This window comes from Talpa occidentalis, unplaced genomic scaffold (assembly GCF_014898055.3).
Source record: "Talpa occidentalis isolate TD23 unplaced genomic scaffold, MPIMG_talOcc4v2.1 talOcc4.2, whole genome shotgun sequence".
Classification (NCBI taxonomy): domain Eukaryota; kingdom Metazoa; phylum Chordata; class Mammalia; order Eulipotyphla; family Talpidae; genus Talpa; species Talpa occidentalis.
This window is the reverse complement of record NW_023602073.1, coordinates 44,783,831-44,799,578: the sequence shown is the minus strand read 5'-3', so window position 1 is coordinate 44,799,578 and position 15,748 is coordinate 44,783,831. Positions and strand designations below refer to the sequence as shown.

Genomic DNA, 15,748 nt, shown 5'->3' with positions numbered 1-15,748 from the left:
TTTTTTTTTTTATACACATTTGAGAAAACCACTGTTAACATTTCTGTACATACCAAAGTTTTACCATTTTCCCAAGTGACAATGCTTCCCTTCCAGTTTTACTTCATTAGGTAAAAGCCAAACAGAACAAATTCATCTAATGCCTTCCCAGGAGGAAAGGGAGAAACTTTGTGGAGTGTCTCAGGAGCTCTACTGAGGTTCCACAAAATTTCCTTGCATCAGCCAAATGACAGGCTACCAAATTTGTACTTGAATTTAGATTTCTGGGAAGCTTTGCCATAAATATCAGAAAAATAACAGAAACAACAATATTCAATCTCTATGAAGGCACTGGCTTAGTTCAGTAGCACAATGTTGACAATCAAACCATAGCCTTTTGTTTTTCTCATAACTGGAGACTCTTTTTTTTTTTTTCAACGTCTATGGGCACCATGTATACCAATTTGTCAATCACTGGAGGCCAGGACAGTTAGACACAAGGACATACAGACAGACAACATATAGACACAAAGAGCTCTTTAGTTACCATTCACTCATGGGATATCCCATACCACTGCAGTTTCACTGATAGGCCAAAGTAACAACAAAAAGAAGCAGAGAAAAAAAACCTCAAAGTGAAAAAAAACAAAAAGTTGATAGGAAATAACAAAATCAAGATTGAAAACCTTTCTATGTAAAAAAATACTGTCAGCATATGCATGATCCTAGATGTTATTTCACATCTCCTAAACTTTGAAAGGAAGAAGATTGGTTAGAGCATGTTAGTTTTTTTTTTGTTTTTTTTTTTTTCCCTCAGGGTTTCTTCAGAAAAAATGAGTCCTTGGGTATCCTGCAACAATAACTGGAAGTCAGTAACATTCAAGTTTTTTTCTGTTTCTTAAACAAATATCTCAAATCTTCAATGGGTTCACAAGACCAGTGGGACTTCGTCTCTGGGTCATCTCCTTCTGGCGCTTTCTTAACTCTGGAATGATGTACCCAGGGTTTTATGCCTGCAAGTTTCAGAGAAGTATGTGTGCTTAGCAAAACGTCATATGGACCAGTCCATTTTTCTGACAGCTGGTTTTGGGCATCCCCACTCTGCCAGGTCTTCAGTAAGACCTGATCACCACGTTTGAAGGGATGCAAGGGTTGATCAGGAGGCATAGAGATCCTCGAGGTTGCGAAGTTGTGAATTACTGCCAGAACCTCCTGGATGTGTTTCACATATTGTGTGATCCGGCAATCTTGTGCTATTTCTGGACTGGCTTTCAGAACTGAGGCCTGGAAGGGTCTTCCGAACACAATTTCAAAGGGGCTTAATTGTAGCCCACTTCTAGGTGCCACTCTTATCCGGAGGAGGGCAAGGGATAGTACCTGGTCCCAACGAAGCTGTGTTTCTTGGCACAGTTATGCCAAGGTTTTCTTTAAAGTGTGGTTCATTTTCTCCGTTTGTCCAGAAGACTGAGGTCTCCATGCAGCATGCAATTTCCAGTTGATCTGTAACACACTGCTTACTGCGTGAGTAACGTCAGAGACAAATGCTGGTCCATTATCACTCTGGATAGAATCCGGCAACCCAAATCGAGGAATTATCTCCTTCAGCAGCTGTTTTGCAACCTCGGAAGCTTTTTCCGTCTTTGTGGGAAATGCTTCCACCCATCCCGAGAACGTGTCCACAAAAACCAATAGGTATTTGAAGTTGCCTGTTGTTCTAGGCATTTGTGTAAAGTCCACCTGCCAGTCCACTTGCCTCGATATTGAACCCCAATGGCTTTAGGGTGGGAGTCAGTCTTGTGGTTATTCCTGGCACATAGTTGACAACCTCGGGTGATCCGTTGTGCTATTCTATGCAAATACGGTCCCTTCAAATATGGGCGCACCGTTTCTAATAAGGCATCTCTCCCATAGTGAGATCCTTCGTGAAGATGTTTTAGCACCGGATATACCAGGGCCTCCGGGAGGAGTATCATCCCGTGGGAGTTTACTCTCCAAGTAGAGCTGGGGTCAAACTCAGTAAATCCCCATGCATGAGCTCTCTCCTCATCCCGCTCGGTGTATTCAGGAGCATACTGAGTCAGGTCCACAGAGGGATGAGTGCACCCTGGAGGGCAGAACGGGCAGCAGCCTTAGCCGCCCGATCAGCTGCCCTGTTGCCCTTTGCCATGTCAGATCCACCCTTTTGGTGGCCAGGACAGTGCATCACGGCAACAGCTGATGGTAAAGCTACTGCCTTTAACAAGGCCAGGATTTCCAATGGGTGTTTGACATCCTTGTTACTAGCGATAAGAAGTCCCCGCTCCTTCCAAATGGCCCCATGCATGTGGAGAATCATAAAAGAATACTTGGAGTCAGTAAATATATTGACTCTTTTACCTTTTGAGAGTTCCAAGGCACGGGTCAGGGCTCTTAATTCGGCTTTCTGCGCTGATGTACCTGCCGGAAGAGCCTTGGCTTCCACGGTGTTCTGGAGCGTCACCACTGCATATCTGGCACATCGACAGCCTTGATCCATGAAGCTGCTGCCATCTGTAAATAGCTCCCACTCTGGATCCAGCAGAGGCTGGTCAGTTAGATCTGGTCAACTGGCATACACTGTGTCTATGGTTTCTAAACAGTTATGATTAAAGTGTCATCCTCAGATCCGTCTGCATTGCTTGGAAGCAGTGTGGCAGGATTCAGGGAATTAGAAACCTGCAGTTTCACATTAGGATTGTCCAACAGAGCTGCTTGATATTTTTCCATTCGCCCAGCGGTTAACCAAAGTCCACCCTTCTGCTCCAGCAATGTCAAGACCTGATGTGGCACACACACAGTGATGGGCTGACCCAATGTAAACTTCTCTGCCTCATGTAGGAGGTCACAAGTGGCAGCCACAGCACGCAAACATGGAGGCCATCCCTTAGTGGTGTGGTCCAGTTGTTTTGACAGATATGCAACAGGCTGCATTTCTGGCCCCAACACTTGGATCAGCACTCCTAGGCCAACCCCCTGTCTCTCATGTACATAAAGTCTGAATGGCTTCCTAAGATCCGGAAGCCCTAATGCTGGTGCTGAGATCAACTTTGCTTTTATTTCATCAAAAGCCTTTTGACATCCTGGAGTCCAAGACAAAGGTTCAGAGTCCAGGCCTTTGAGAGCATCATATAAAGGTTTTGCTATTAATCTAAAATTAGGAATCCAAATCCTACAAAACCCAGCCATACCCAAAAATCTGCACAACTGTCGCCGGTTAAGGGGACTCTAAGGGCTGAAATTACCTGTTTTCTTTCCATCATCAGGCTCCATCTGCCTTTCTTAATTTCAAACCCCAAATATGTCTCAGTTTGTTTGCATATCTGTGCCTTGTTAGGTGACACCTTGTAGCCACATTCTGCCAGGTGGTTCAGTACCACTATGGTATTTTCCAGACAAGATTCGTAGTCTGGACTTGCAATCAATAAATCATCTACATATTGCAATAAGACACCCTGGTTTAGTTGAACCTTCCTGAGATCCCTGGCCAGTATTTCCCCAAAAATAGTTGGGGAGTTCTTAAATCCCTGTGGAAGCACAGTCCAGCAATACTGGAGAGTGCTCTTGGACTTAGGGTCCTGCCACTCAAAGGCAAAAAGCAGTTGATCCTGGACATCAATTGGGATACAAAAAAAGGCATCCTTCAGGTCTAATACCGAAAACCACCCAAAGTCACCAGGTATGGCAGTTAATAGGGTGTACGGATTAGGCACAGTGGGATGTAAATCCTGAAAAATATCATTAATAGCCCTTAAATCTTGGACAAAACGGTACTCGCCTGTATGGGGTTTCTTCACTGGCAGAATCGGAGTGTTGTATGGTGAGCGGCAGGGCCGAATGAGTCCAGATTGAAGGAACCTTTTCAATACTGGCTCAATTCCCCTCAAGGCCTCCTCCTTTAAGGGGTATTGTTTCCTTCTCGGGGTTTTGCTCCCCTCTATCCCTTCTATCTTTACAGGCTCTGCATTTTTCGCACGTCCTGGGGTTCCATCAGCCCATACCCATTTACTTACTCTTTCAACAATTTCTGGAGGTAAAATTTCACCTTTTGGTGGAGCATCTTGAGTAAGCAACATCTGGAACCGCAGAGCATGCTCTGGAGGAACCTGTAGGTGAAGCCTCTGATTTTTGGGTGAGAATATAATTCATGCATTGAGCTTACTTAAAAGGTCACGACCAAGGAGAGGGATTGGACACTCTTCCATGTATAGGAAGCTGTGCTGGAGCTGTGTGGTGCCTAGCCGGCACTCCAAAGGTTGCAGGAAGGGTGTCTGTTGTGACTTCCCTGTAATCCCAATGACTGCTGCAGTCTTTTTGCTCATTTTAGTTAATTTCGAATTTAAAACTAAGTATGTTGCTCCAGTGTCCACCAAGAAAGAAATCAATCAGACGATCCCCTACAGCGAGTGTTATCCGGCGCTCCGAGGGGGTTATTTTGATGGGCTTAAGATCTAGTGGAGCCCCTGGACACCCCTATTCCTCATCTGAACCTTCTCCATGAACTATCATTTGTCTCCTTTCCTCCACACTTGGCTCCAGATTCCTTCTACTCTGTCTATATTCCCTCCTATCTTCACCTGAGACCCTACTCTGTGCTCTCACTGGTCCCCTGTCCTCTGTGCTGGGCTCTCGATTCCTTCTCTGTCCGTATTCCCTATCATCATCTGAGCCTCTACTCTGTGCTAACATCTGTCTTCTTTCCTCTCTCCTTGGTTCCTGGTTCTGTGTACTCCTCCTATATTCCTTCCTGTAACCCCTACATGAATCATCCTGTCGTGGTGTCCTCAGTCTTCTAGCCTGCCTTCTGTAATTACTGCGTCTGCCGCTTCCCTGTAACCTGGGACAACTGTACTTCCAATGTCCCTCTTCCCTACAGAAAGCACACTGATTTCTTCCTAGGGGTTCATGTCTCTGGCCATTACTGTTTTCCCGAAACCCTGGCCTGTGCTCTCTTTGTACGAAAACGGTCGCAGGTTTTGGTCTCCTGTCCTCTCTATTATTATAAACCTTAAATGCTAAGTCCACTACCTGGGACGGACTCATCTCTGTGACGCCGTCTACCTTTGCTAACTTTCTCCTTATGTCTGGAGCACTATTTGTGATAAACACCATAGTGATCAAACGAGCATTTTATGGGGCATCTGGATTTATATCCGTGTGGTTTGTATACATCTGAATAATCCTTTCAAGGAACTCTGATGGATCATCATTAGCCCCTTGTGTAAGTTCTAATATTTTGTTAAAATTTTTTTGTTTGGGGATTCCCTGCTGCAGTCCTACCAATAAACATTTTTTATACAGATCCAACTTCGCCATTCCTCCATCGTTGGTGTCCCATCCAGGATCTTCCTCTGGGACAGCAATCTCTGGTTCTGGGGATTGGCTATCCTGTTGGCGGAGACGGTCAGCCTCCTCCCTGGCTTTCCTCACTACCATCCTCCGCTCATCTAGACCTAGCAAAGTTTGTAACATTGTCTGTATATCTGCCCAGTTAGGGCGGTGGGTGCCGGTACGGGGGAACAGAGCTCCTCCAATTTAGGAGGTCCCCAGTGCTAAAAGGACGGTGAGACCAAAAGTACCCAGCAGGTCGCCCCTGTTCATTGAAGCCACCCATCGGCAACTGGCAAAGAGGAAACTGTCCTGCCACAGGGCTATCGTTCCTGCCAAAATGGGTGCAGCTCCTAGTGTGGGCAGGAGACGCCATTGTAATTACCTCCCCGGAGGGCAATGGAGGCTGTGAAGCCTCAGGATTTTGCACGGGAGGGGCCTGGTCACGTGGTGAAGGCCTTTGTCCTGAAGCCTCAGGAGTCTGAGCGGGAGGGGCCTCTTCACATGGAGAAGGACTTTGTCCCAATGTGGTTAAGGTATTTAGCAAATGATACTCCTCCTCCTCCTCCTCTGACTCCGCTCTTCTGCAGTCCTCATGGGAAGGAGAAGGTTTATCTCTTCTCTGCACCATTAGCCTAGCCTTTACCTCCGCCATATCCAATTTATGGAGGGCGACCTGTATCTGGTCCTGCATACTTTTAAAAGCTGACTCAAAAACGTTACGATTTTCATACCTCACACTGTCAATAGTTAAATCAAAAGACTGATTTTGTCGTTGCACTTGATCGCGCATGCTTTTAAAAGCTGACTCAAAAGCCTGATTTTGTTGTTTCATAGCTAAGTTAAGAGCTTGAAATTGTTGCAGTACATTCTCAGTATGTGAAGTATAACCACTACTTCTCATAGAAACAAGAATGTAGCACATGGCGCCTATGCACATTACCGAAAAAACACCCAGAAGCACAGACTGCAAAGGGATGGCTTGGAAACCACCCACATATGTATACAGAAGTAAAATCATGTGCCATACACTAGATTTAATCCAATTATTTACACTTATCAAACTGGTGGTAATATTTAATGGAAAAAGGCTACTTAAATTCAAGGCTGGAAAAAAACTGAAAGAACTCAAGTCAGGGATAAAACCGCTGAAGTTCATGGTTGAGGCCACGTTTGGGTCAAAACCACACCCACAAGAGCCGTATGCGCGGAAAAAAAACAGACTTTTCAGGCCGTGAAACAAAGATTTTCACTGCGAGTCCTGCAGACCTAGTGCGCTTTATGGTGACCAACACAAGAAAAATTACTTTGGGCTGGTCAACCACGGGTGAAGCTTGGAAACCGCGTTGGGCGCCAGCTGTTGTAGAGCAACCCCGATATTTAGTGGGTTGCCTGGCTGTGGGTCCTCACCCGCGCGCTTAAAAGAGACTTATTAATACTCCACTACAGACATACACAAAAGGTTAATAAAAGGTTTATTTACAAGGGAAAAGGAAATAAGGAAAATGTACAACTCAGGGAGAAAATAGGGAAATAAAGTCTTTAATGCGTCCTACCCAATCCGCCGACCTGGAAACCCAAAGGCACTCTCAGAGCTGGGTGGACGCTGCGAGCTGGTGGAGAGGCAAAGTGGGGAGAGCCAAAAGCCTACGTGTCTGCCTTTATACCAACTTGGCTGCTTAACCCCACCCTCAGGTCCCAGCCACCTTCCCTTTGGTGGTGATGGGATTTGGAGTTCCCAGTGTCTTTGGCTTTGGCCTGGGGTGGGGGTGGAGTCCACAAAGCCTGTATGGAATTAGCTTTAGGACATCCTTTTCCCGCTAACACAGGGAAGACAATCTGCATCATCCTGCTCCAGTTATAAAGTCTCCAAGGACGCTCCTGGACTCCTTCTCCCCAGGCCCCTGGATGGGAGTGTGATGCCCCTCACCCTCCTGCTGCTGCTCTTGGGGCCCCTGGCCCTGATGGAGACCCGGGCGGGTGAGTGCGTGTCCAGCTGGACACTGTTGCTCCTGGAGGGAGGAGCAAGGAGCCCCATGCGGGTGCAGGACCCCAGGAAAGGCTCATCTCCTCCCCAGCCTCTTGTACCCCTTCAGGCCCGTTGTGCTCTGGCCCCTTCCGTCCCTCCCGCCTCCCCTGAGTGCTCTGGTCCCCTGAGTCTGGGCCCTTCTTGGCCCACCCCCCTTTTCACTCATGGCCCCGCCCCTTTCTCCCCTCCAGGCCCACCTCCTTGGGCCCTGGGCCCCGCACTGAGAGGTGGGTCAGCACGGGTCTCCCCTCCCGCCCCCAGGCTCCCACTCCCTGAGCTATTTCTCCACCTCAATGTCCCGGCCTGGCCTTGGGGAGCCCCACTACATCGCCGTGGGCTACGTGGACCATACGCAGTTCATGCGGTTCGACAGTGACTCTCTGGGCCAGAGTGTGGAGCCACAGGCGCTCTGGGCGGAGCAATTGGGGCAGAAGGATCTGGACGAGGAGACTCAGAGCCAAATGAACAACGCAAAGCGGTTCAAAGTGCTCCTGAGGGACCTGCGCGGCCACTACAACCAGAGCGAGGACGGTGAGCTTCGGGGGGCGGTCCCAGGATCAGGTCCCACCATAAGGCCAAGATGTCCCGAGTCTCAGGGTTGACAGACCCTCGAGGCTGGTGGGTCTGCCAGTCCCCTCCGCTGGGAAGAGCCGGCAGGACATTCCTACCTGCCCATTCGTTTTCAGTTTAGGTTTATTCAGGGTGGGAGGGCGGGGTGACCGTGGGTGACCTCGGGGCTGACCACAAGGGTGGGTTTCAGGGTCTCACACCCTCCAGAGCATGTTTGGCTGTGAAGCGGGGCCAGACCTGAATCTCCTCGGCGGGTATGAAAAGTTTGCCTACGACGGCGCAGATTTCATCTCCCTGAGCGAGGACCTGCGCTCCTGGACCCCCGCGGACTCGGTGGCTCAGATCACCCAGCGCGAGTGGGAGGCGCAGGGGAGGGCCGAGCGCGTCAGGAACAGTGTGAGAATCAAGTGCTTGATATGGCTCCGCAGACTCCTGGTTTTGGGGAAGGAGGTGCTGCAGCGCACAGGTAAGAGGGGCCTCAAGGCCTCAGACCGCCCCTCTCCTGGCGCCCCGCAGGGAAAATGGAATAATGCGCAGAACAGCACCTCCTTTCTGGGCAGAGGGAGGAGCCCTTGGGTTTCATGTTCTGTGCTAGAGACTCGCCCAGAAGACACCACTTTTCTGGACAGTTAAGGAGTCCACTCTCTCCTGAGGGAGGGAGGCCATCCTGAAATAACTCTTCCCTGGATCCTTGTGACCCAGCAGCTATCCTAGGAACCCTGAGTTTCTCTTTCAAGGTCTTGTTTTTGGTCTGAGAACATTTTTGGATCTGACTCCTGCCTTTCTGTGTCATTCACCCTCCACCCAGGTCAGGAGCAAAAGTCTGTGTTCTTCTTAGAGACTTGTATCCTTATACCATGGGCTCTCACCCGATTATCCCAGGATTCTCCAGACTAGGCTGGATTCTTGGTTTTGTGCTTCCTCCCTCCAAACCTAATGTTATGTTCATTCTGAGGATGGTCAGTGAGGATGGTCAGTCCAGGATGGAAAAATCCAAAGAGTAAATGTTCTTACCCTTCTCTTCAGAATCCCCAAAGACACACGTGACTCATCACCCCACCTCAGACCATGGGGTCACCATGAGGTGCTGGGCCCTGGGCTTCTACCCTGCGGACATCACCCTGACCTGGCAGCAAGATGGGGAGGACCTGACCCAGGGCATGGAGCTGGTGGACACCAGGCCTGGGGGTGATGGAACCTTCCAGAAGTGGGCATCTGTGGAGGTGCTTTCTGGAGAGGAGCAGAGATACACGTGCCGTGTGCAGCATGAGGGACTGAAGGAGCCCCGAGTCCTGAGATGGGGTGAGAAGGGGTACGTGGGCATTGAGCTTCTGCTCACAGGAATCAGGCGCCCATCTGGAGATCTTCAGAGGGTCAAGATGGAGGCCTGGGGCTCAGGGTCTAACCTTCCCTTCCCTTCTAGTGGCCCCTCCTCAGTCCTCTGTCCCCACCGGGGGCCTCATTGCTGGCCTGGTTCTCCTTGGAGCTGTGCTCACTGGAGCTGTGGTGGCTGCAGCTGTGATGTGGAGGAAGAAGCGCTCAGGTAGGGAAGGGAGTGGGGCATCTTGTCTACTGCAGGCTTTCATGTCCCAGGCAGAACTTGCCCTACCTGGTTAATGGGAAGTACCATCCACACATGTGTGTTGACCAGAGGGTATTTGGTCCAGTCCCCCCTCACCTCCTTTATTTTTTCCCAGTTCTGACCTGGGTCTTTAGTCACAGTTCTGGAAACTTCCGTGTTCTGCAGGATTAGAAGATTCCTTTAGGAGTTCTGACCTGACTCCTCTGTGGTCTCACATGATTTTTCTTCCCACAGGTGAACAAGGAAGAAGCTATACTAGCTATACTCAGGCTTCAGGTAAGTGTGGGTCAAGAATTTGATCCCTGAGTCTCTGGAGACAGTGTAGATGGAGCCCATGGGGGCGTCATCCTAATCATTTCCTCCTGTGGTCTCATCTCTGACCACGTTTAGTTGTGTTCCCCCCTGGGCAGCAGTAGTGCCCCGGGCTCTGAAGTGTATCTCAGCCCCTAAAGGTGAGACCCTTGAGGACTGCAGCGGGGGCTGAAGGGTTCAGGCAGAGAGGCTTCGACTAGATTATGGGGACGCTTTCAGAAGGGCATCTTGAGAGTGCAGTGGACCATTGATATTGTTAACACTCAGGTAATTCACCTGAATTTCTTCATGATTATTTTCTTTCATGGTGAGAAACAGCGTTGTTGGCCTGGGTGTTACAGTATGTATTTTTGCCCACATTTTGTGGCTTTATGATCCCCTGGTTTAAACTACTCCAGACCTGCGAGAATGACCCATATCCAAAAGACCAGAAACAAGTGCTGGCAAGGATGTGGAAAAAAGGGGACAGTTCTACGTTGTTTTTGGATATAGACTGAGCCAGCCCTATGGAAACAGTATTGAGATTTCTTAAAAGAGTAAATGTGGTTCTGCCATTGGACCCAGCAATTCCGCACTGAGGATCTACTCACAGAGGATAAATACTCTCCTGTTAAGGGACCTGCACTCCCGTCACCACTCAGCACTATTTACAGTAGCCAAGCTATGGGAACCACCTAAATGCCCCAAGCAGGTGACAAATCAAGTAGAAGCTGGGATTACATGTATACATTTATGTACATGTACAGGAGATGTATGTCCCTGTATAATGAAACAGCATCCACGGTCAGAAAACATAACTCATGCCACTGCGGCAACATGGATGGAAGAGGGAAAAGTGAAAAGGAAAAAGAGAAATACTTATATATGGATGTAGAGAAAGCAAACGAAGGGCCAGATTAAGCCAAAGTTCAAAACTAACCCTTGAGCCCCGCCAGGCCACACCTATTGCTGACCAGGGCTGCAGACCAGCCCAGGCTTCCTGGCCCGCAGCGCTGGATGGTGGACTGACCCTCTCTAGTTTGGCATCAGGCTCATTTGTCGACAAAGCCTGACTCCTGCTGCCTGAGTCCCCCCATTGTGTCTTGTTGCACCTGCACCACCACTGGGTCCCCAGCCTCTGCTGTTTGCTGGGTCTGAGATGGATCTTGTACTTGATGCTGCAGATTATGACTTTTTTACACCACTTACATATCCACCACATGGCCAGAATGTGACATCTTCCAACAGACTGTTTATTCTCCTGATAGTAACAAATCTTGGAGCTTTTATCCTTTATTTCCTCATTGCAACACTGAGTTATTATTTGTCTATAGTTCCCTAATGAAACATCTACAGTTTTTTTTAGAGATTTTTAAAAAAAATTATGTGTAGTAGAACTGGGGTGAAGGCCAGAGGTGTCAAGGAGTGGGGGTGAGAGGATTCACTGGAAACAGAGTGGGGAGCAGAACAGGTGGATATACTGAAATACACTGCTAAGGGGAGTAGTAGGTAAGACAGGAGAGGTCTGCTGCGCCATGTGGATCCAACTCAGGCTCTTGCTGGCCGGGGATCCAACTCAGGCTGTTGCAGTGGGCCTTCTCAGTGGTAGTGCTGAGACTTAACCCCTAGGCCACCAGAGAGGCCCAAAACCCACAATTTTTAAAGAATCAAGTCTTGCAAGAAATTGTTTAATGTTATGTCATTACCATGGATTAAGTATTCCCACCATTTCACTGTTCCTGCTGGAGCTGAGAGGATACAGCAAATTATATGTCAATGTACGAGAGTTTCCAAATGGCTGGATTAACTCATTATGTCTATGGTCCACAGGCTGGCTTGTTTAGGTTGTACATCTTTGTCAATATCTGGACGATTTCCATTGATGATGGTGATTTTCGTATCTTCAAATCTTAAGGCCATTTATTAAGGGCTCAGCTCACCATACACACCTTTCCCTCTTCTTTGACTACAACTGTGGACAATATTTTACATTGTGGCATAGAATTGGAGGCTCATTCAAATATTCTTCCTCCTTGGAAGGGAAAGGACCACAGTTATGTGAAGAAGGTGATAGAAGACAAGCATAGCAGCCAGCAGGAAATGGTAAAAATGAAAAGTTACTTGATGGATGGCCTCCCCCATGGCGCAGTGGTTGAGCGCTGGGTTGCGAAGCTGCCCACAGCCTCTGCAGCGCCGATTCGATCCCCGGCTGCTCCCCGGCCACCAGAGGAGGGTCCCACATGGCGCGCAAACCTCTCCTGCCGCCTGCTGCTCCCCTCAGCAGTGTACTTCGGTCCTTCTGGGTGCTCTGCTCCCCGCTCTGGCTCTGGTGGATTCTCTCACCCTCCCGTGCTTCTGACTGTACCCAGTGCTTGTATAAATAAATAAAAATAAATCTTTAAAAAAAAAGAAATGAAAAGTTACTTGATGGAGAAGTTACAAAGGCTGAGCAAATTATTGCCCAATTATTAAGTATTTTTAATGAGGGAAAATAATCTACATCCATCCAGGAGACATAGCAATGGTAGTGTTTGAAACTCCGCATTGAGGGCCCTGCTGAGGGATTGTCATGTCGAGAGACCAAGAGAAACCAACCTTCTGTGTAAACACCAGGGGTGACCTAAGAGGTGACTGTGTCTTTCCAGCCAGTGAACCTGTAACTTATATTGTCTCAACAATAATCTTTAAAAAGGTGGAGAGAAAGTAAATTATGGAGAAGACCAGGTTATATCCTTTTGCTTTAACCCACCACATTCATTAAGAAAAACTCATTGTGTTTATTAACACCAAGGCTCAGCGCCATAACAAGGAAACACAAATACAGGATTCAGGTGGAGCCTGGTGTCAGAAGTGAGCTCCATCTTCCGTGCGGGTCCGGCAATGACCACTTGTCATAATTTGTTCACGGGGAAGCCTCAGCATGGCAGCAGGTCTGATAGAATCTACTAGTGACTGTGCAGTTTTTATTTAAAACCATTATGTAATAAGCATAAAATTATGTGAATCTAAATGTATTTAGAAAGGGAAACTTGATGTCCAAGTAGTATATTTGGCTGCTGGATTTTTTTTTTAGATTATGTATACAATAACTGGGGAACAGGTCAGAGGTGTGGGGGGTGAGATGATTGACTAGAGACAGAATGGGGAACTGAACAACCAAACTGACTGAAATACACCGCTCAGGGGAATAGTGGGCGAGACAGGAGAGGTCTGCTGCCCCATGTGGGTAGCTCCCTGGCCGGCCAGGGATCAAACTCATGCTGTAGAGGCTGTGGATAGCTTCGTAGTGCTGTACTTAGCCCCTTTTGCCAGCAGGGAGGCCCCTAGCTGCTGGATTTTTAACTAAACTGATAAACTGCACTTTTGCTATGTTTCAAAGTGAAAAACCCGTACTTTTCTACAAAAGGAAATAATTGCCAAATATTTAGGCTTGTCACTGAAGATTGGTTTGGAATTCATAATGTTTTCTCTGAGTAAAATTTGGGATTAACAGACCTTTCTGGACAGAGATTGACATGCTGCACCTTCTCTTTAGAAGCCCCAGTCTGGCTGCTGTGCAGAATCAAGAGGTGAAGGGTGAGAGGTGGGAAGATAAATGTAGGAAACTAGCACAGATTCTAGGATGGAAAAATCTGGTAGCTTTGTGGGGTGTGATCAGGAAAATAATGGGAAGTGTTTGGATCTGGATATCTTTAGAGATGGACTTTACAGCATTTCCTAATGTAACATCTGGGTTGTGAGAAAGGGGTCAAGATGCCACCCAGCATCTCAGACTGAAGTAAAGATGTGGAGCCCGCAGTGACACGGGAAGGATTCAGAAGTAGCACATTTGTGGAAATGGCATCCGAGGTGTTCATTAGGAGAGTAGAAGCTGAGGTGTATTGGAAATGCAGCAATGGTGGCGGTTGGACAGATGTTGGCAGCCTGCTGCCCTAACGGGAGCTGAAGCCCTCTGGGAGGACCTGTTCACCCTGCACATGGAGTTCCAGGAGGTAGAAGTTCTGCAAACAGAAGGTCTTTCCAGAACTGATTCCCCTTCCCTGAAGAAGTGCTGGATTGTGTGCATATCCTTGCTAATCAGCAAAGCTTGTCCCAGCAGTAACTTATTAATTTGTATAAGTAAAAACACAATTGCATGCTATTTCTTTGCTTAAAAAAGATTTATGCATACAAGAGCTGGGGAGTAGGCCAGAGGTGCAGGAGGTGAGAAGATTCACGAGAAAGAGAACGGGGAGCAGAACAGGCAGACTGACTGAAACACACTTCTGAAGGGAGCAGCTGATGGGACAGGAGAGGTCTGCCACACAATGTGGGTAGCTCCCTGGCCAGGGATCAACTGAGGTCTCACTGGCTGCGAGTAGCTTCATAGTGCTGAGACTTAACCCTTTGTCCCACCAGGGAGGCCCTGCGTGCTATTTTCTTGTCCCTTTGTTCATATCTTTAATAAAAGCTTCAGCTGGGAGAATGAGAGGCAGAGTTGCTATCGATGGTTCTCCCAGCCTCCCCCTGCTGCAAATTCAGTTTAGACTCTGAGTCTTCCATATTTCTTTCCATCTTTCATCTCACCCCCCACACCTCTGACCTGTTCCCCAGTTATTGTATACATAAATAATCTAAAAAAAAAATCCAGCAGCCAAATATACTACTTGGACATCAAGTTTCCCTTTCTAAATACATTTAGATTCACATAATTTTATGCTTATTACATAATGGTTTTAAATAAAAACTTCTGAGAACTTCTCATCGTCTGACTGCTGCAGACAGACAAGCCAGGAGCACAGGTGCAATATGTGCACTGAGAAATAGATCTGGGAGGTGATGTGATGTACATGATATTTGAAATCTTGAGCATGACGGGCCCCCAGGGAGTGATGACTAAAGGAAAGAAAGGAGCAGGACTGAACTCTGAAACCCCCTGGGTTAAGACCACCCCCCAGAGGCAATTGCATATTCTGACACCACGTGGAGAAGACAGGGAGACCAAGGAGCCCCCACTTCCGTGAGCACAGGAATCACTGGGACACTCATGAAGACTCAGAAGGTCTAGAACAAAGTCTGAGAGTCTGTGTGTACAACAACATTGGTGCTGACCACACTTTTAGCAGAAGAAGGAGACCAGATTCCTGGCTGTGCGTCAGCCTCACCTGCAGGGCATGTTGAGGAAGTGATTCCCAGTTCCCTGCTCATCACTCTGAGCCGCTGGGTCTGGGAGAGACCTGAGTGTTTGTGACAGGCCCACATGCATTCTGGGGCTCAGCCAGATTGGGGCCCCTGATGTCAGTGATCAGGGAGCTGTGAGGACCTGGGAGGAGAAGACAAGACATGTGCTGGGGGGTCTGCTTTGCTTTCTCTCCCAGGAGGCCTATCTAGGTGCACACCAGGAAGTGGTTCAGCTCAGCATAAAGAAAATCTGTCACTGCCCCTGGATGGATTTCTCACTCATTTGATACAAATGTACAACACAAATTTTTCAAGTAAAATTTACTAAAGGCATTAATAGATACATGTGAATGTGTATGTTTGTATATAATAGTATAGTATGTGACACTGACTCCAGATCCCCGAGGCTTCCCCAGCTCTTTCCTGCCCCGAGTGGTGGGACATGCAGGCTTTGTTGGTGCGGCTGCCCCAGTGGGCACAGGCAGAGGCCAGTGGAAACAGGGGTCTGAAAGGGCTGGCAGCAGCAGTGATGGTTTTCTGCCCTGGCACCCTGCATGTGCAACTGGTAAGCACAGCTCTAGAGGTGCTGGCAGAGGTGGGTTTCCTGCCAGGGGGCAGGCAGCCTTCAGAGGGTCCCTCCCCCAGAGCAAGCCAGGTTTAAGCAAAGGAGCCCATAGGGCATAGGCTCCCCCTTCCCTGTCCCCCAGAGGAGCTGCTTCTGGGTGCCACCAAGGCCGCCCTGCAGTGGGTGCCACAGGACAGCTTTGCTGAGCCCAACTCACTGGGCTAGGGAT

At 48.2% G+C, this 15,748-nt stretch overlaps 1 protein-coding gene across 5 annotated transcripts in view; it reads left to right on the top strand.

The window, feature by feature from the left end:
- LOC119252164 (saoe class I histocompatibility antigen, A alpha chain-like) overlaps positions 1-15,748 on the top strand; it is a 50,896-nt gene that overhangs the window by 31,899 nt on the left and 3,249 nt on the right. The window contains exons 1-8 of one of the 5 annotated variants that reach the window (XM_054698611.1): positions 3,965-4,126; positions 7,152-7,302; positions 7,613-7,882; positions 8,112-8,387; positions 8,948-9,223; positions 9,345-9,464; positions 9,738-9,779; positions 11,835-12,870. In XM_054698611.1, coding sequence (XP_054554586.1) covers positions 7,242-7,302; positions 7,613-7,882; positions 8,112-8,387; positions 8,948-9,223; positions 9,345-9,464; positions 9,738-9,779; positions 11,835-11,881 — 1,092 coding nt within the window. In that variant the 5' untranslated portion in view covers positions 3,965-4,126; positions 7,152-7,241 and the 3' untranslated portion in view covers positions 11,882-12,870. The other 4 variants (XM_054698610.1, XM_054698612.1, XM_054698614.1 and 1 more) reach the window with 4 other exon arrangements.